This window comes from Alexandromys fortis, unplaced genomic scaffold, assembly GCF_014885135.2.
Source record: "Alexandromys fortis isolate MF-2015 unplaced genomic scaffold, M_Fortis_MF-2015_v1.1 scaffold_228, whole genome shotgun sequence".
Classification (NCBI taxonomy): domain Eukaryota; kingdom Metazoa; phylum Chordata; class Mammalia; order Rodentia; family Cricetidae; genus Alexandromys; species Alexandromys fortis.
Window position 1 is genome coordinate 1,920,982 of NW_026068115.1, and position 20,757 is coordinate 1,941,738.

A 20,757-nucleotide genomic window follows, 5' to 3' on the forward strand; every position below is an offset into this window, starting at 1 on the left:
GCCTCCATGGACACCTGCACACATAGTTACAAAGATACATGTAACATATGCATGAATTTAACAAGCAATCTTTCTTTTTTTTTTTTTTTTTAAACCTAGAGCTTTGTTAAGCTACTTGGGTCTTGAACTTACTCTGTAGTCAGGGCAGGCTTTGACCTTGCAATCCTCCTGCTTCAGTCTACCAAGTAGCCGGGGTTACAGGCCTTTACCAATGAGGCCTGGCTGAAGAAAACATTTCCTAAGTGCCAGAGATAATGCTAGCATTCATACAACAAATATGACTAACCTTTTCAAGCTGGTCCATCTTTTCTGACCATTCCTAAAACAAAACAAGAGGAGAAGTAGTCTCCAGGGAAGAGATCTGCAATGTCAAGACTCAGAAAACAACCAGCTCTTAAAAGTTATCCATCAACCAGAAAAGGGAATGAGAAATGGCAACATAAATAAGCAAAAAATACCCACAAAATTGGTTCAGTATTAAGAAAGCTAAATGTCCTAAAAGAGTTACCCATGAACACTGCTATTATTTCGTGACAGTGGGCAGCTAGACCACTGAGTCAGGTCACAAGGCTGATGCTTAAGACATCAACTTACTGAAAGTCTAGGGATCATGACCAACAGTATTTGGTAATAATCCGTGCCCTTGGCTTGATTCTCTGGTGTATGACAAAAAAGAGGAGATATTATATTCTTTATTCACAAACCACAGAATACAAGGAAAATAACACTGGTAAAAAAGAACCAATTTCAACAGCTGCTAATCAGAATATACTACTTTTACATTGTTTTCTCTCATATTTACATATATTCACACCATAATTGTAAATGATTCTTTAATATTTATAATTTAAAACAAATAAAAGATTATCACTATAAAACACTGATGATACCCTAATTAAAATAATACTGACTAGCTGGGCAGAGGAGGTGCACGCCTTTAATCTCAGCACTCAGGAGGCAAAGGCAGGTGGATCTCTGTGTTGGAGGCCAGCCTGCTCTACAGAGTGAATTCCAGGACAGCTAGAGTTACAGAGAAACCTTGTCTTGAAAAAACCCCAAAACAAACAAACCTCAATAACAACCACAAAAAACCAAAACACTACTAACTATATCAAGCACACCCCAATAGTTAATGTAATATTATTTTTTCCTTTTAAATTTTTTGTTTTGTCTTTATTATTATGGAGACAGGGTTCATCTAGGTCAGGTTGGCCTTGAACACCTGATCTTCCTGTATGCACCTAAGTGTTGAGATTATAGGTGTGCACCACATCTGGCTTACTTTACCCTTTGTTGTCATTTATTTAGCATCTCTCAGTAGCTGTTTCTATGGAGACCGAGAGTCCCCCTTCTGTCTATACTGGTTTGGGAGAAAGAGACAGATGGGCTGTGTGATAAGAGTGACAGCCTCTTACACTGGAGGGGCAGGTATTTGTGGGTGTAGGTTTGGGGACAACTTTTTTTTTTAATTTCTTTCTTTCTTTATTAATTAATTAAAGATTTCTGTCTCTTCCCCACCGACGCCTACCCTTTACATCCCCCTCCCCCAATCAAGTCCCCCTCCCTAATCAGCCCAAAAAGCAATCAGGGTTCCCTGCCCTGTGGGAAGTCCAAGGACCACCCTCCTCCATCCAGGTCTCGTAAGGTGAGTATCCAAACTGCCTAGGCTCCCACAAAACCAATAGGTGCAGTAGGATCAAAAACCCATTGCCATTGTTCTTGGGGTCTCAGTAGTCCTCATTGTCCGCTATGTTCAGCGAGACCGGTTTTAACCCAGGCTTTTTCAGACCCAGGCCAGCTGGCCTTGGTGAGTTCCCGATAGGACATCCCCATTGTCTCAGTGTGTGGGTGTACCCCTCGCGGTCCTGAGTTCCTTGTTCTGCTCTCTCTCCTTGTGCTCCTGATTTGGACCTTGAGATTTCAGTCTGGTGCTCCAATGTGGGTCTCTGTCTCTGTCTCCTTTCATGGCCTGATGAAGGTTAATATTCAGGAGGATGCCTATAGGTTTTTCTTTGGGTTCTCCTTCTTATTTAGCTTCTCTAAGAACCCGAATTATAGGCTCAATGTTGGGGACAACTTTTTAGAGAATGAGACCCTTCTACTTATTTGTAGGCTAACTAGCAGATAACGGACTCATCCGTTTCTGTCTGTATTTACAAAGATGCACAGAGAGCATTCTGGACACATTTTATGATTAAACTGTCAAGTCTGACTTCATAAGAAAAGGTCAAATGAATCCTTAAAGAACTTATATTAGTGGCTGGAGAGATAGCTCAGCAGTTGAGAGCACTAACTGCTCTTCCAGAAGACCTGGGTTCAATTCCCAGCACCCACACTGCAGCTCAGTCATCTGTAACCCCAGTTCCAGAGGATTTGGTACACCCACACAGGCAGGCAAGATACCAACACACGTAAGTACAGGTAAATCTTAAAAAAACAAAAAAAAACTTATATTCATTCTTTTCCTTCTAGGTTGTAAAGACTTTACTTGGATCTCCATCCCTAAATGAAATCTTTTCCTAGCCTTGGGCAGTACCACACAGAAAATACCTGGTCCTTCCTGGCTAATGCCAGAGCCAGTCCTTCTGCCATTTTGGCTCTGTTGGCTTGGAATGTCTCATTCTGCTCTTGAAATTTCCGCATGGAAGCTGTTAACGAAGAGGCTCTATTTGAGATATGGAAATAGACTTCAGAAACAACATGACAAACAGCCCATGTGAGTAGTTTACAAATGCCACCAAATGAGAAAGGCAAGGCCATAGAAATGGATTATGAGACTGTGAGAAACTTGATTTCCCAGAACCTTTCTGCCCTGGTAAGATGAGCTTAGTTTGCTGTCTGGTTCCTTACTTTTGCCTTCTGTAACAGTGAAGACATCACACAGGTGAGGGGCAGAAAGCACTACCTACTGTGGTTGCTGTGAAGTGACAGCTACTACCTCTTCAACAGAATTGAAAAACAATAAAAAAATCAAAATAACAACAATACCAAAACAAAAACATTCTTCATTTTCTTTCTTCTTCCTGTAACACCTTCCTTAGATGACAATACCCAAGGAAAACTTAAAATGGGATAGGTCAGGGCAATTTAACAAAATATATGTCCATTCTGTTTTTGCTACAGTGATGTCAGAGCTTTTCCACAGTTGATCAGTAAAACAGTAATGAAACTACACTGAGAATATTCTCCTAGGTTAGACTCAAGGGCAATCAGTAAGTGGGTCAACTCGACAGAGGTGAGCACAAAATGATCCCCTCTTAAGAAATATGCCCACAAAAGCAACAGAAATACACTTATACTTGATAAATTCTAGTCAAACATCGTTATCAATCTGATTAAGTACACTATAAAATAGGTATAAGTTTTGATGGACACACAGAACAATATACTAATTCATTTAAAAAGCTAAAGCCTGAAAAGATTAAAGAAAGCAGGAAAAGAAATACGTACAATCTTGGTGTTTTTCTAACGCAATTTCAAGCTTCTCTTTTATCTTCTGCAAGTTTCGGACCTGTTCAGCATAGTCTTGGGTGAGGAGGGATGCACATACCAGGAGTGGACAAACATTAGGAAAGGAAGTTAATTAAACAAACAAAATGAATGAAAATGATGATGATTTTCTTAATCTGAAAACCAGTACTGTTAAGGAAAACTAGGAAGAAAGCCTCCATTAGCAATGAATGACACAGGCAAGCAGGAATAGTACAAACTTTCCATGGTATAAACAATGAGTACAATAAAGTAGATTTGTTTAGCCTTGACAGAGAACAACAAAAACAGTTAGGCCAGGCTGGGCCATTGGAGGTTCCCTGCTATGGAAAACCTACCATCACCTTCATTACCCAGTTCTAAGTTTCACAACTCCAGTGGTGATCTGAATGAGAATGGCCCATAGGCTCATGTATTTGAATGCTTTGTCACCAACAATAGAACGGTGACTAAGACAGTTCCCATTCCCAGTTGCAGGACAGCAGATCAGGGGTGTTCACTAAAAGCCCACTTGCAGACCACACAGCTGAGAGGCAGTGGTAGACAAACAGCAAACACCTTAGCACAGAACTGCCTTTATGGTGCAGGTGTGCTCTCTTTCTCCAGAAACTGAGAGGCGGACGCCACTCCAAAGGGGAAAGAATTACCCGGGGTTCCAAAGAAAGCAGTATGATATGGTATAAAATTAGAAGTAGTTCTAATCCCAACTGTGTCATTTCTTAGCTAGGGATCTTAAGTAAGTTACTCATCTGGAATCTTCATGTGTTAACTGATGTAATCACACCTACTCCCTTCCTTTTTTTTCTTTCTCCCTGCCTCTCACTTACCCTTTCTCCCTCTCTCTCTGAGAAATTCTGGTTTCTCTGTGTAGCCAGCCCTGGCTGTCCTGGAACTTCCTCTGAAGACCCGACTGCCCTCACACTCAGAGATTCACCTGCCTCTGCCTCCAAAATGCTGGAATTAAAAGTGTTCACCTAATTACATATCTGACCTAATCACATCTCTTTCAAAGGAAGCATTAAAGTAACTTGTATGCATTAAGTGCTGGGCACACAGTGATGAATAAAACATAGCTGCCATTGTCATCACTCAGTTACAATTCCTAAATGTTAACTCTAAATGACTCCGCCATTGTCAAGTTCAGCTACTCTCCTTTCTGTATTGGGAAAAGCCTGTACTACAAGTACTTTCCCAGCACTGAGAACAGTTATTTCACTTCTGTTTACTGGTGTTGTTTACAGGTACCATGACAGAACCACCGACTTTACGGCCACGTGTACAAGACAGTAGCAGCTGACTTCAGCAGACTGTTTGGATTTCTGTCTGAGTCTTACTTTGAATAGACTCCAGTTCTACCACTGACTCCCTGTGCGCCTTACCTTGCTGACCCTAAGAAGCTGATCCTGAAGAAAACTACAGTGTGAACTGTGCTCTGGACCCTTGGTAGCTAAACAAATCTATTTCACATACAATCCAGTGAATTTTGGTTTACTGTTTTTATCCCAATTAAATCGGCATAAAGTTAAGGACCAAAAGGATACACATAAACCATGGGCCACAACACAGGATGAAGCTATCATAATGTGTTCATTGTCAAAAACCAACAGAAACACTCACAATTCTATCATGAACAAGCCTTGCTCAGGTAAAGGACATAATGGGAGCTGAGTGAATTGTAGACTGAATAGGAACTGTGCTGTTTGAATAAGAATGGCCCTGAACTGGGCCTGGGGTGCACACCTCTAAGCCCAGTACTTGGAAGTCAAAGGCTGGCTATCTGAGTTCAAGGCCAGCCTGGTCTACAAATTAAGCTCCAGGACTGTTATTCAAAGAAACTGTCTGGGCAGGCAGGGGACACCCACACATGTAAAACAAAACAGAATGGCCTCCACAGGCTCATCTATTTGAATGCTTAGTCACTAAGGAGTGGCCCTATTTGAGGGGATTAGAAGACTTTGCTGCAGTAGGTGAGACCTTGTTGGAGGAGGTGTGTCATTGGGGGTGTGCTTTGAGGTTACAAAAACTCTCACCAGGCCCAGTCTCTCTCTTTGTTTTTGGATCTGCACGTAGCTCTCAGCTACTTCTACAGCATCATGCATGCTTGCCATGATAATAATGGACTAATCTCTTGAAACTGTAAGGAAGCCCCCAACCAATTAAATGCTAATAATGGACTAATCTCTTGAAACTGTAAGGAAGCCCCCAACCAATTAAATGCTTTCTTTTTCAGAGTTGCCTTGACTATTGTGCCTCTTCAAAGCCAACAGTACAATAACTAAGACAGAGATGTAATGAAAATTACATTTAAATATAATTCTCCCAAAGAAGCAGGTATTAAAGTCAGAAAAACCACTGAGAAGTCCTGGAGCAGGCCTCCCTCACACCAAGCGGCAGCCTAGCATCAACATCTGTTGATCATTCCCTATAGACAGTAGTCCCAATAACGTTCCACCTGCAAGTAAGTATGCTAACAGTGGAACACGGCCAAATCTAGTCTATATACACTTTTCTCGCTTTTAAAAAAGATTCTTTAGGGACTGGAGAGATGGCTCAGTGGTTAAGAGTACTTGCTGCTCTTCCCAGAGGACACAAGTTCAATTTCCAGCACCCATGTGGCAGCTCACAACTGTCTGTAACTCCAGTTCCAGAGCATCTGACACCTTCACACCAATGCATGTAAAATAAATTAAATAAAAAGATTCTTCAAATTTCATTATTTTTTTTCTTTGTATGCATATGCACGTACGTGAAGAACAGAGAACAACTTGAAGGAGTTGGTTCTCTCCTTCCTCCATTTGAGTCTCAGGGATCAAATGCAGGTTGTCAGGCTTCCCAGCAGGTACACTGCCTCTGAGCACCCCGCCACCTCAGTATCTTGCTATGTAGCCTAGGTTGGTGAAGCACGATTAATAAAAACCCAGAGATAGAAATTGGGGTTCAACCTAAAGGTCAGAAAAGCAAAAAGCCAGCCACTGGCTCCTATCTCTACCTCAGTTTGAAATGGTGATCCTGCCTTCAGGAATCTAACAATGAGACTGAGAGCTGTCTCCTCCTGTTTTATAATCCTCTCTAGTTCAGGATTAAGGGCGTGCACCACTACTGCCTGGTTTCTATGGCAAACTAGTGTGGCTACTGGGATTAAAGGTATGTGCACCACTGCCTGCCTGGTCTGTAAGGCTGGTCAACATGGTTGTTTCACTTTTCTGCTCCTCAGGAAAACTCGATTTGTTAAAATACAAATGAAATGCCACTACAGGTTGGCCTTAAATTTAGAATCTTTCTGTGTCCCTAAGCACTATTATTAAAGGCTTGCACGACCATATCAACCTCTACATGAACTTTAAACACTTTTGCCGGGAGGTGGTGGCGCACGCCTTTAATCCCAGCACTCGGGAGGCAGAGGCAGGCAGATCTCTGTGAGTTCAAAGCCAGCTAGGGCTGTTACACAGAAAAATCTTGTCTCGAAAAACAAAACAAAACTAAACAACAACAACAACAAACAACTTTCAAATTCAATTTGAATTTACAATATTCAGTGTACTAAAATTAAAAAAATCAAGGTAACAAAGAGGGCACAGAATGTTTTTTTCTGACTAAGGAGATCAAGTTCTGTGTGGAAGTTACTACAGTTAACCTATAAAGCAGGCTTATAGCAGGGAAGGGTCATCTGTCCTAGGTCTGCTGTTACGGCTTTTTAACACATACCAGAAAGTCTGGCCTCTAACTTCCGTATCTGTTCATTTCTTCTCAAAAGCTGGGATGAGAGGTCTTCTCTGGAGCTGCTTCCATCAGAAGCCTGTTGGACAGATGAAAGGAGATCACATGGTGAGCCAGCACCAGCTAGAAAGGGAACACCTCTTCTCTTCTATTCCATTACATTCTAATTGACTGTAATCCTAAAACCTTCCTAGGGTAACTGACCTTAGCTCCTCGCCTGGGAAGTGGAAGCAACACTACCTCTCTCTGTGACAAGGCAACAGGGGCTGTTAAACAGGTAAGTCACGTGCAGGTGTGGAGTACTGAAAAAATGTAGTCCTGCGGGGTGTGTGTGTGTGTGTGTGTGTGTGTGTGAGGGGGGTGATGGGGGGGCTGGGGGGTGGCGCACGCCTTTAATCCCAGCACTCCGGTGGCAGAGGCAGGCTGATCTCTGTGAGTTCGAGGCCAGCCTGGTCTAGAAGAGCTAGTTTCAGGACAGGAACCAAAAAGCTACGGAGAAACCCTGTCTCGAAAATCAAAAAAAGAAAAAAAAGTAGTCCTTTATGGAATACTATGGAATAAAAAAGTTCCTTATGATTATATTACACCATTATACAAAAGAGAAATCATTTTGTCTTCTAAAGCTCCTGGAATAAGGGGGAGAAGTCTTTAACAAAGAACCAAAGTCTTGTGCTGGTAAAGCTGCAGTATCCCCATTTACAAAACACAGAGTTATTAATCCCAATCTCTGTAATGCACCAGAAGTCTACAGAAAACACGTATTCAGTAGCTCAATACATGACTAGGCATCTATTTCCCTCCATCGGCCAATTACTTTAAAATTGGGAAAGTTGGGTGATGTACACTTTTAATTCCAGCACTGGGAGGCAGAGAGGGTGGATCTATATGAATTTGAGGCTAGTCTGGTCTACACAGGGGATTACAGGACAGCTGGGGTTATATTAGTGAGATCTTGTCTCAAAAACAAACTTACTCATGGGAAGCCAGGCAAAGTTGACACAGGCTTTTAATCCCAGTTTAGGAAGCTGGAGTTTAGAGGCTAGCTTGAGTTATATGTTGAAATTCTGTCCTTAAAACAACAACAACAAAACCCCCCAAACCTAAGCGTTTATGGGTACCACTACTATTACTTTGGATATCACTTGTTACTGCTAAGATAAAACTTACTTTGTGTGTGTGTGTATGGAGGGGGGGGTTTAAATTATTTTCATTTTATGTGCATTGGTGATTTGTCTCCATGTTTGTCTATGTGAGGGTGTTGAGTCCCCAGGAACTGGAGTTACAGACAGTTGTGAATTGCAATATGGGTGCTGGGAATTGAACCTTGGTCCTTAGGAAGATCAGTCAGTGTTCTTCACCAAGCCATCTTTCCAGTCTTTTCCAATTTCTTTTCTTTTTATTGTTTTTCCAATTTAGACTGGCCTTGAACTTGGTTATATTATTGCCTCAGCCTCCTAAATCCTGGGATTAAAGGCATAAGTCACCATGCCTCACTGTTATACTGACTTTTTTGTTTTGCATTTATTTATTTATTTGTGTATATGTGTATATTTATGTAGAAGTCAGAGGACAATTTGTAGGAGCTGGTTCTTGTCTACCATATGGGGCCTGCGGCTCAAACTGAGGTTGTCAGGCTTGGTATCAAGTGCCTTCACCCACTAAGCCATCTCACTAGCTTAAAAGAAAGTAGTGGGGGGATGGGATATATAAAACCCAAGTAAGCACGTAGGAAAATTTCATAAGAAAAATCTAATTGGCAAGTTACTTAAAAATATTTTTTTAAGGGCTGGAGAGATGGCTCAGAGGTTGGGAGCACTGGCTGCTCTTCCAGGGGTCCTGAGTTCAATTCCCAGCAACCACATGGTGGCTCACAACCATCTGTACTGAGATCTGGCGCCCTCTTCTGGTATGTGGGCATACACGGAGGCAGAATGTTGTATACATAAATAAATAATTAAAAAAAATATTTTTTTAAAAACTGGGGCTGGGAGATGATTCAGTAGATAAAGTGATTGCTATATAAGGACTTAAGTTTGGATCCACAGCACCCACATAAAAGCCAGCTATGGTGTGCATTTCTGGAACCTCAGTAGTAGGTTGGAGGGAGAAAACAGGCAGATACCATAGCAAAATGGTGACCTCCAGGTTTAGGGGGTAAAAGTGCTTACCAGGCAAGCATGAGTATTTCAGTTGAATTTCCCAGCACCTACATAAAAAACCAAGCATGTCTGCATGTACCGTAGTGTTGGGGGAGGAGGGTAGAGACAAGTGGATCCCAAGAACTCCCTGGCTAGCCTGCACAGCCCAAAGAGACTTCTTAGTGAGTGAGAGACCCACTCTGAAAGAAGCCAGGGGAAGAAGAAGGCACCCAATGTCTTTCTCTGGTGTTTGCACGTGCGTGTGTACCTAGGTACCCACATGCATACACAAACACACTGTATACCAAAAACAATAGGTAGCAATAGAGGAAGATTCCCAAAATTGACCTCTGGCCTAAATATATGCCTGCACAAATATGTGCACACATATGCATATATTACATACATGTGGAGGTGGACAAACAAAATTTAAAATACTTAAAGAAAATCTTTTTCCTTTTTTTTTGAGACAGTGTTTTCCTATGTAGTCCAGTCTGATCTTGAATGAAAGATCTTCCTTCCTCACCCTTTGAAATGCTAGGATTACAGGTGTGTGTCACCCTGATGACACCCAAGTCTTTGCTTTTATTATAAAAGTTTCCAGAAACAGCAAAGTGGGGAGAGTGGCCTAGTGGTCAATTTCCATTTGCCCTTCAAGTGCAACATCGATTTTTTTCACATTTGCTTCTTCAATTCTTATTTAGCCAAAGTTCAAATGATAGACATCAGAAATCTTCCATTCTGAACTCTCAAACATATTTCTAAAGAATGGTATTTTTCTACTTATGCAGAATTCTGTTACCACACCAAACACAATTTAAAATAATACTAATACTCACTCTTTCATATTGCATCTTCATTTCATCCCCAAGATGGTTTTATATGAGGTTGAACAATTTACAAACCATTTTAAACATTTATTTACCTGTTCATATACATGGCATTCAATATTTACTGGGAGTCAGTATCTTTCTTTTTTCTTCTGGTACTGAGTAAACCTAGAAACTCAAGGCTTTAGAAAAACATTCTGTACTAGAGACTGAACTAGGGCCCCACTTATGCTAGGAAGGTGCTTTGCCAGTGAATCTTAGCCTGAGGTTCAGCATCAACAGCTGGGTAAGTCTGTGGAGTCACAGCACTGGATTCACCTGTTTCACCACTTAGCTGATTACACAACCGCCCTGCACACTGTCGTCCTCACGGGCAAACAGTGAATGTGAGTGACTTCACAGAGTTGGACGAGGGTACAGAAAGCCATACTTGTCAGTCCCTACAACAGAAGCTGCCACAGACTTACTCCTCACACACCACTGTCTTCTCTGTTTAGCAGCTGTAACTGATACCATGAATAGGTAGCTTGTAGATGGAGAAATGGATTTCTCAGTTCTGAAATCTGAAAAGTCTAAGACCAAGGCCCTGGGATAGTTCAGTGTTTGGAAAGGGCTCACTTTTTGATTCATGAATGAGCATTTTTTAGCCTCACCCTAAATGGTGGGGAAGGAAAGGCAGTGTCTGGAGCCATTCATAAGGGCACAGATCCTAAATACCTAGGGCTCCCGACTTGAGGTTCTTCTTCCTAATGTCAAACAGTGGTGAACTGTGGAGGACATAAACACAAGTTGTTTTGATTATTACTGTGAATGAAATATCCTAGGCTTTAGCATTGTGTTACATGCTAGGAACAGTGGTGAAACAGGCTTCCCTAACCAGCAGCAGCAACAACAGAAGTTGATTATGAAAAGCTTACTAAGAACTGGGTACTCAACAAAAACACAGACAATTGATGATCTCATTATAGCAAATCCCGAAGAAGAAAAAAAAGCACAAATTAACAAATCAATGATGAAAACTAAATTAACAGGCGACAGCAACCACTGGTCATTAATATCCCTTAATGTAAAAGGGCTCAACTCACCCATAAATAGGCACAGGCTAACAGATTGGATACAATAACAGAATCCATCCTTCTTTTGCATACAAGAAACGCATCTCAACCTCAAAGACAGACATCGTCTCAGAGTAAAAGGATGGGAAAAAAATATACCAATCAAATGGACCTAAGAAACAAGCAGGTGTAGCTATCCTAATATCTAACAAAATAGACTTCAAGCTAAAATCAGTCAAAAGACACAAAGAAGGTCATTTCATATGAGTCACAGGAAAAATCCATCAAGAGGAAATCTCAATACTGAACATCTATGTCCCAAATACAAGGGCACCCTCATATGTCAAAGAAACACTTCTAAAGCTCAAATCACATATTAAACCCCATACACTAGTAATGGGAGACTTCAACACTCCCCTCTCACCACTGGATATGTCAATCAGACAAAAAATGAACAGAGAAATAAGAGAACTAACAGATGTTATGACTCAAATGGACTTAACAGACATCTATAGAATATTCCATCCAAACGGAAAAGAATATACCTTCTTCTCAGCACCTCATGGAACCTTCTCAAAAATTGACCACATACTCGGTAACAAGACAAGCCCTCAACAAATAAAAAAATATTAGAATAACCCAATGTACCTTATCAGATCACCATGCTTTAAAACTAGAAGTCAACAGCAATACCAATTCCAGAAAGCCCACAAACACATGGAAATTAAACAATGCTCACCTGAATCGTCAATGGGTCAAGGAAGAAATAAAAGGGGGAAATTAAAGACTTCCTAAAATTCAATGAAAATGACCACACAACATACCCAAATTTATGGGGCACAATGAAAGCAGTGTTAAAAGGCAAGTTCATAGCACTAAATGCCTACATAAAGAAGTTGGAAAAATCCCACACTAGTGAATTAACATTTGAAAACATTAGAACAAAAAGAAGCAAACTCACCTAAGAGAACTAGACCACAGGAAATAATCAAATTGAGAGCTGAAATCATCAAAATAGAAACAAAGAAAACAATACAAAGAATCAATGAGACAAAGAGTTGGTTCTTCGAGAAAATCAACCAAATAGACAAACCTTTATCCAAATTAACCAAAAGACAGAGAGAGAATATCCAAATGAACAAACTCAGAAATGAAAAGGGGGACATAACAACAGACATGGAGGAAATACAGAGGATCATTAGATCATATTTTGAAAACCTTTACTCCACAAAATTGGAAAACTTAAAGGAAATGGACAACTTTCTGGATAAATATCACTTACCAAAATTAAATCAAGACCGGATAAACAAATTAAACAGACCTATAACTGCTGAAGAAATAGAAACAGTCATCAAAAGTCTCCCAACCAAAGAAAGCCTAGGACCAGATGGTTTCAGCTCAGAATTCTACAAGACTTTCAAAGAGGAACTAATACCAATACTGTGCAAATTATTCTACACAACAGAAACAGAGGGAACATTGCCAAACTCTTTTTATGAGGCTACAATTACCCTGATACCCAAACCACAGAAAGACAATACTAAGAAGGAGAATTACAGACCAATCTTACTCATGAACACTGATGCAAAAATACTCAATAAAATACTAGCAAGTCGAATCCAAGAACACATCAAAATCATCATCCACCATGACCAAGTCAGCTTGATTCCACAGATACAGGGATGGTTCAACATACGAAAATCTGTAAATGTAATCCACCATATAAAAAAGCTGAAAAATAAAAACCACATGATCATCTCATTAGATGCCAAAAAAGTATTTGACAAAATACAACATCCCTTCATGATAAAGGTCTTGGAGAGAGCAGGGATACAAGGAACATACCTAAATATAATTAAGGCAATATACAGCAAGCCAAAAGCCAACATCAAACTAAATGGAGAGAAACTCCCAGCTATTCTACTGAAATCAGGAACAAGACAAGGCTGTCCACTCTCTCTATACCTATTCAACATAGTTCTTGAGGTCCTAGCTAGAGCAATAAGACACCAAAGGGAGATCAAGGGGATACAAATTGGAAAAGAAGAAGTCAAACTCTCAGTTTTTGCTGATGATAATTTACATAAGTGATCCCAAAAATTCTACTAAGGAACTTCTACAACTCATAAACACTTTCAGCAATGTACCAGGATACAAGATTAACTAAAAAAAAAAAAATCAGTAGCCCTCCTGTACACAGATGATAAAAGGGTTGAGGAAGACATCAGAGAATCAACACCCTTCACGATAGCCACAAATAGCATAAAATACCTCGGAGTAACTCTAACCAAACAAGTGGAAGACTTGTATGAAAAGAACTTTATATCTTTGAAGAAAGAAATTGAAGAAGATACCAGAAAGTGGAAAGACCTCCCATGCTCTTGGGTAGGCAGAATTAACATAGTAAAAATATCAATCTTACTGAAAGCAATCTACAGATTCAATGCAATGCCCATCAAAATCTCAGCAAAATTCTTCAAAGACCTTGAAAGAACGGTACTCAATTTCATTTGGAAAAGCAAAAAACCTAGGATAGCCAAAACAATCCAGGGCAATAAAAGAACTTCTGGAGGTATCACAATCCCTGACTTCAAACTCTACTACAGAGCTACAGTACTGAAAACAGCCTGGTGATGGCCTAAGAATAGACAGGAGGACCAATGGAACCGAATGCAGGCCCGGATATCAATCCACACATCTTTGGACACCTGGTATTTGATAACGAAGCAAAAAATATCAAATGGAAAAAAAGAAAGCATATTTAACAAGTGGTGCTGGCATAACTGGACATCAATATGTAGAAAAATGAAAACAGACCCATGTCTATCATCCATGCACAAAACTCAAGTCAAAGACCTCAACATAAAGCCAGCCACACTGAACCTTATAGAAGAGAAAGTGGGAAGTACACTTGAACACATTGGCACAGGAGACCACTTCCTAGATAGAACCCCAGCAGCACAGGAACTGAGAGAAACAATTAATAAATGAGACCTCCTGAAACTGAAAAGCTTCTGAAAGGCAAAGGACACGGTCAACAAGACAAAACGACAGCCTACAGAATGGGAAAAGATCTTCACTAACCCCACATCAGACAGAGGTCTGACCTCCAAAGTATACAAAGGACTCAAGAAATTGGACACCAAAACAAATAATGCAATAAAAAAATGGAGTACATGCCTAAACAGAGAACTCTCAACAGAGGAATCTAAAAATGGCTGAAAGACACTTAAGGAAATGTTCAACATCCTTAGTCATCAGAGAAATGCAAATCAAAACAACTCTGAGATTCCATCTTACACCTGAAAGAATGGCCAAGATCAAAAACACTGATGACAACTTATACTGGAGAGGTTGTGGGGAAAAGGGAAATACTTCTCTGCATTGCTGGTGGGAATGCAAGTTGGTACAACCCCTTTGGATGTCACTGTGGTGATTTCTCAAAAATTAGGGAAACAACCTTCCTCAAGACCCAGTAACACCACTTTTGGGTATATATCCAAAGGATGTTCAATCGTGCCACAAGGACATGTGCTCAAATATGTTCATAGCAGCTTTGTTTGTCACAGCCAGAACCTGGAAACAACCTAAATGCCCCTTGATCGAAGAATGGAAAAAAAAAAAAGTGGTACATTTACACAATGGGGTACTACACAGCAGAAAAAAATAACGACAGCTTGAATTTTGCAGGAAAATGGATGGAACTAGAAAACATTATTTTGAGTGAGGTAACCCAGACACAGAAAGACAATTATCACATGTACTCATTCATAGGTGGTTTTTAAACATAAAGCAAAGAAAGCCAGCCTACAAACCACAATCCCAGAGAACTTAGACAACAATACGGACACTAAGAGAGACTTAAATAGATATAATCTACATGGGAAGTAGAAAGTATAAAAAGACAAGATCTCCTGAGTAAATTGGGAGCATGGGGACCTTGGGGTAGGGTTGAAGGGGGGAGGGGAGAGGCAGGGAGGGGACTAGAGAAAATATAGAGCCCAATAAATATCATGGAAAAAAAACCCTGGGTACTATAGGATTTCTGTTTTCATGGGATTGAGGATGGAACCCAAGCTTTGTGTATGCTAGGCAAGCACTAAAACACTGAGTACTCCTGGCCTATCACCCAGCCTGGGGGATGATTTGGGATATCCCTGACACATACTTTAATAAAGATAGATACCATTTCTATTTTAGTTTCAGAGATATGGGAACTAAACAAAGAAGAGTGAAGGAAGCTGTCCTCTGTCACACAATAACAATGCAGCAAGAATTCAAAATCAGCTTGGTATAGTGTCACATGCCTTTAATCCCAACCCCCAGGAAGTAGAGGCAAGGAGATCTCCATGAGACTAAGGCCAACCTTGCCTACATAATAGGTTCCAGGCCACCCATGGCTACATAGTGAGACAATGTCTCAAGAGAAAAAGAAAAGATCTAAGACCCAGGTCTTGGTCCTGTGACCTTTGAGAGTTATTAGTGCTTCACTTTATTACCTCTCATGGAATGCCTAGTTTAGTAGAGATTACCAAGTGAATATGAACTAGCAATTCACAGTATCAGATGCTACTACTAAAGAAAGAGGAAACCAGGAGGAGGGAAGGGTTGGGGTTGAAGGGAATCTCTAGAAGTGATATATGAGGAGAGACTGTGAAAGAAGCCCCAGAATCTTTCAGAGGAACACAGGCATGAAAGCGAGACATTAGACACTCTAGAGTAAATAAGCATAAGCAAAAATTTATAGGCAAGAAGCAATGAAGTCTATTTCAGAATGTTCAATAAATTAAATATGGATCCAGCATAGGCGTAATAAGTCGAGTGAGATGAAACTATCAGTTTATACACCACAATATGAGTTCCTGAAAATGAGAAGAAAGCTACAGAGTTTTAAGCATTGAAAGACATAAATAAATTTACTTTGAAGATCATCTTGGGAGAAAGCAATTGGAGGCAGAGCATCAAGACTGGTGACTTTTATCCAGGAAAAAGGGCAGCCTGGGATAAGAGGGAAACACTAGTAAATGCCCTAGCTGATGTAGTAGAGAGGGACGTTTCGGGGACACAGGGAAAGGAAATCCAAAGTACTTGCTGACTGAGTCACTAAGAACTCAAAGGAGGGAGGCATCTAAAAAGCTTTCATGGCTTATGTTCAAGGACTTGGGAGGATGAGAGACACATTTAGAGATGGAGTGAAGGAATTCAATTTGTTCATTTTGAATCTGAGATGTTACAGGAAAGATGTCTATTTAGAAAAATCTACTCAGTTGGACACAAGGGTTCAGAGATACGGAATGAGGGTCAGATTATGTAATTACTTACATTCAAATGGGTTACTGGAAAAGTCTAAAAGCCAGGGAGTCCCTAAACTCAAGTCCATGTCTGCAACATACTCTAGATACTAGGCGCAGGTCCTTCTGCATTAAAACTAATTTCTTTCTTTCTTTCTTTCTTTCTTTCTTTCTTTCTTTCTTTCTTTCTTTCTTTCTTTCTGTCTGTCTGTCTGTCTGTCTGTCTGTCTGTCTGTCTGTCTGTCTGTCTCTCCGTCTCTCTCTTTTCTTTCTGACAGGATTTCTCTGTGAAACAGTCCTGGCTGTCCTGGAACTTATTCTGTAGACCAGGTTGGTCTGAAACTCAGAGATCCACCTGCCTCTGCCTCCCAAGTGTTGGGATTAAAGGCGAGTGCCACCACTGCCCTTCAAAACTAAATTCTTTAGTTAGGCAATCAGTCATTTCCAGTTCTTTTTAATTACAGGAGCCAATGATAATCTTGATCTTGTAATTTTATTGCTCTAATCCAATAACCTAATAGCTTCTGCCATGAAATAGGATCTGGACTCAGGTAGAGGAAGAAAAGAGAAGGAAGACTCAGTTGACCGTGGAAACAATTCAAGAGTCGTCACTGAAGAATAAAGATAAAACATGACCTTTTCAAATGTTGAAATTTTAGCAATGGTAAAAATAAATGAGCCATAGCTTCAGGGAACACAGATGCATTTTGGCAAAATGTTAAGTTAAAAAAAAAGATAAGCCTAGGAAAACTACGGCATACCATTTCATTTCTTTCTTTCCTTCCTCCTTTTTTAAAAAATTTACTTATTATGTATACAACATTCTGCCTCCATGTATACCTGCAGGCCAAAGAGAGCACCAGGTCTCATTACAGATGGTTGTGAGCCACCATGTGGTTGCTGGGAATTGAACTCAGGAAGAGTGGAAGAGCAGCCAGTGCTCTTAACTGCCGAGCCAACTCTCCAGCTCCAGCATACCATTTTCATAAAATTCAAAATAAAGTTTTAAAGTTGAGCTCAAACTGTTAAGATATTTTAAAAAACAAGTGCCTATCTGGCAGGGTATGGGGAATTTGGAAGTAGACATAAGTGGCTTTAACAGTATTAACAACATTGTATTTCTTAGATGGATACTAGACTTATTTCATGACTTACACTTTATATATACATTGTTATTTTTTACTTATTTATTTTTTGGTTTTTCAAGACAGGGTTTCACTGTAGCTTTGGAGCCTATCCTGGAACTAGCTCTTGTAGACCAGGCTGGCCTTGAACTCACAGAGATCCACCTGCCTCTGTCTCCCAAGTGCTGGGATTAAAGGCATGCGCCACCACTGCCTGGGTGTACATTGTTCTTTATATGCTTTCTTTCCTTGTAGAGATGTAGATGAAGCCTGCTGTTATGTTTTATACATTCAAATATATCAAGCACTATAAACCCTTAAAGTAATTTAACTTAGTTTAACCCTTAAGCATGACCCTTTCCCGATAAAGCAGCATATTTATTGTGGAATCTTACCTCCCCACCTCCCCACAAATACAAGGCCTGGTGGTGTTGGCGCATGCCTTTAATTCTAGCAACTGGGAGGCAGAGGCAGACAGACCTCAGTGAGTTTGAAGCCAGCCTGGTCTACAGAGCGAGTCCCAGGATAGCTAGGACTGTTACACAGTCTCTCTTGGAACTAGCTCTATAGATGAGGTTGGATTCAAATTCACAGAGATCTGCCTGCTTCTGGGGTGCTGGTATTAAAGGCACGTGCTACCACACCTTGTTAAGGGGTACATTTTAATAGACTAAAACATTAAAAATAATGTACAAGTTATATAAATGGAAAAACAGAAAAAAGGTAATAAACAAAAATACACAAGAGAAAAAAAATAGATGAATAATAACAAACCAAATGCTAATAAGAATACTAAATGAGCCGGGTGGTGGTGGTGCATATCTTTAATCCCAGCACTCGGGAGGCAGAGGCAGGTGGATCCCTGTGATTTTGAGGCCAGTCTGGTCTACAGAGTGAGGTCCAGAGCTGTTACACAGAGAAACTCTGTCTTGGAAAAAAAAAAAAAAAAGAAAGAAAGAAAAAAAAAGAATAATAAAGCTGGGCACACTGGTGGCACACATCTTTAATCCCAGCACCTGAGAGGCAGAGGCAGGTGGATCTTTGTGAGTATGAGTCCAGCCTGAAACCTATCTTCAAAAACCAAAATATAGAAATGCAGAGTTTTTTTTAACACCCATAAACTAGAAAAAGCATAAAATAATCATGCAATCTAAAAACTTTTGTTGGAACAATTTCTTGCAATAATATTTAAAAAGTATATGACAGACTTCATCAAATATTCAAAGCAAGAGAAGATACTTACAAAGTCATCTCCTGAGTCAGCTCCCATAGAGGCCACAGACTCCTTGCTCACAGATCTTGGAATTCTATTCGTGCCTCCTGGCCTCTGAGCAACAGCAGTCTCTTCTGCGATTTTCTTCTTTAGTTTTGCAAACATTTTGCTGTGTGGCTATCTTGCAAAGACAACTAATTCCTAAACTCCTCAGTGTATGGAATGATGACACAGGTACCTACAGAGGTTCAGGCCTCCAGTCTAGCTGCATCCCACTTAAATCCAGGCCAAAGAATTTTGGCAACACAGTATCTATAAATCAGATGCAAGAGACAGCTCCAAGTTAAACACTGGACAGATTTCACATCTCAGTTGCCATGTTAAGTTTCAGGTTTCAAAAGTAGTTTCATAGTAAGTACACATACACACACATGCACACACACACGAACACAATTATTAAACACTTCAAAAGCACTCAAGCATGTTACTTTCATACATGGGTACTGAAAGAGGCAGAATAACCTGCCAAGGACTATGTGGCTAAGTTACAGGGCTAGTATCTGAACACAGCTCTCTGACTCATAAACCTCAACCTTTTGTTTTAGAACACTACATTACATGTAGTAAAATTTCCAGGCTAACACCATGCAATCACGACTTAATGCTTTTGAATCTTCTAATATATGTTTACTAAGAATTTAGTGCTTTTTCTCTGTATGTCAAACATACACACAAAAGTAAGAAGATACAAAATATGCAACTAAATTCCTGGTTTTCAATTAGATGCTTCCTCCTAGAGTGGGAAAAAAGTCACAACCTAGGAAAAAACTCCCAGAAATGCAGACTACATATAGTCATGAGGTGCTCCCATCTGTGTGGACATGTGCGGTTTTCTCTGTGCTTCAAAACATGACTCCAAACTACAATATCTTTTCTTCCTATATGACATTTGAGATTAAACAATTCTTTCCTCTCAATGGTAACTAAAACATTACTGGTGGTGCAGGCCTTTAATCTCAGGAGAGGCAGAAAGATGTCTCTGATTTCAAGATCGACACAGCAAGTTCCAGGCCAGGTAGGGCTGCAAAGTGAGATCTTATTCCAAAAAGAAAACAAAGCTAATTTCTATCGTTCTGTTTCAGTTTTAACTTTTAATATCTCGTGACAGATACACTCTGCTGTAAGATGACAGAAGATTGCTTACTACTTCAGATTACTATCTATCATGTCTATAAAATCCTTCAAAAACTTTTCCAGTATCTGTAAGTTATTGCACTCACCTGTTTTGTCTACTATATTTAAAACAGTCTGGAGGTCAAAGTTACTGACTGCCCTGTGTGAAAACAAAGATAAAACAGGTTATATATTTCAATTACAAGACCAAAACGTTCATCGAGGGCAGTACGAAAGAAAGGGGGGTAGGGATGACTTAAATGGGCGAAACACTTTGTCATTATTGTACAGCTGTCAGGAGGATGCCCCTCAGTCCCTGTGAGAAATTCTTTCAAGCAGAAAGAATTTCTCACAGCATTAGGTGTCTACATTAATTTCTTCCTAGGAGTAGTAAGTAAAACAGCGTGAATTAGTTGAAGGCTTTCAAGAGACAGTATTTCTCAGGTGATTCTCAAACACACAGTGTTTACCTGGTCAGACCTGGTAGTCTGGTCCCTGAGTCCTGACTCGCACTAACTCACTGGAGCAAAGTTTTGACAGATGCTTAAAGGTTCAGAGATGCCGGCCACCGTAATTTGGATCCCACTCCCTCTGGCTCGCTCCGGAGCCACGTCCTTTATAAGGCTGTCAACCAAGGGAGGGACCCAACCTCTGTTTGATAACAGGAAGATTGCGCCCCAGAAAGAAGTGGTGACCTGAGTAAGGTCGCAGGGTGTCTCGACCCCCA

The 20,757-nt window shown here is 40.3% G+C and overlaps 1 protein-coding gene across 2 annotated transcripts in view; it reads right to left on the minus strand.

Moving 5' to 3' along the window:
* Positions 1-20,757, minus strand: part of Golga1 (golgin A1) — a 73,990-nt gene that overhangs the window by 52,954 nt on the left and 279 nt on the right. For both annotated transcript variants that reach the window (XR_007589122.1, XM_050124834.1), the window contains exons 2-7: positions 20,138-20,190; positions 18,888-19,169; positions 7,195-7,285; positions 3,451-3,525; positions 2,551-2,648; positions 287-319 (exon numbers count right to left, since the gene is read on the minus strand). Coding sequence is in view for 1 of the 2 variants with exons in the window: in XM_050124834.1 (XP_049980791.1) it covers positions 287-319; positions 2,551-2,648; positions 3,451-3,525; positions 7,195-7,285; positions 18,888-19,022 (432 nt within the window). In the remaining variant the exon portion in view is untranslated. The remainder of the gene's footprint in view (positions 1-286; positions 320-2,550; positions 2,649-3,450; positions 3,526-7,194; positions 7,286-18,887; positions 19,170-20,137; positions 20,191-20,757) is intronic.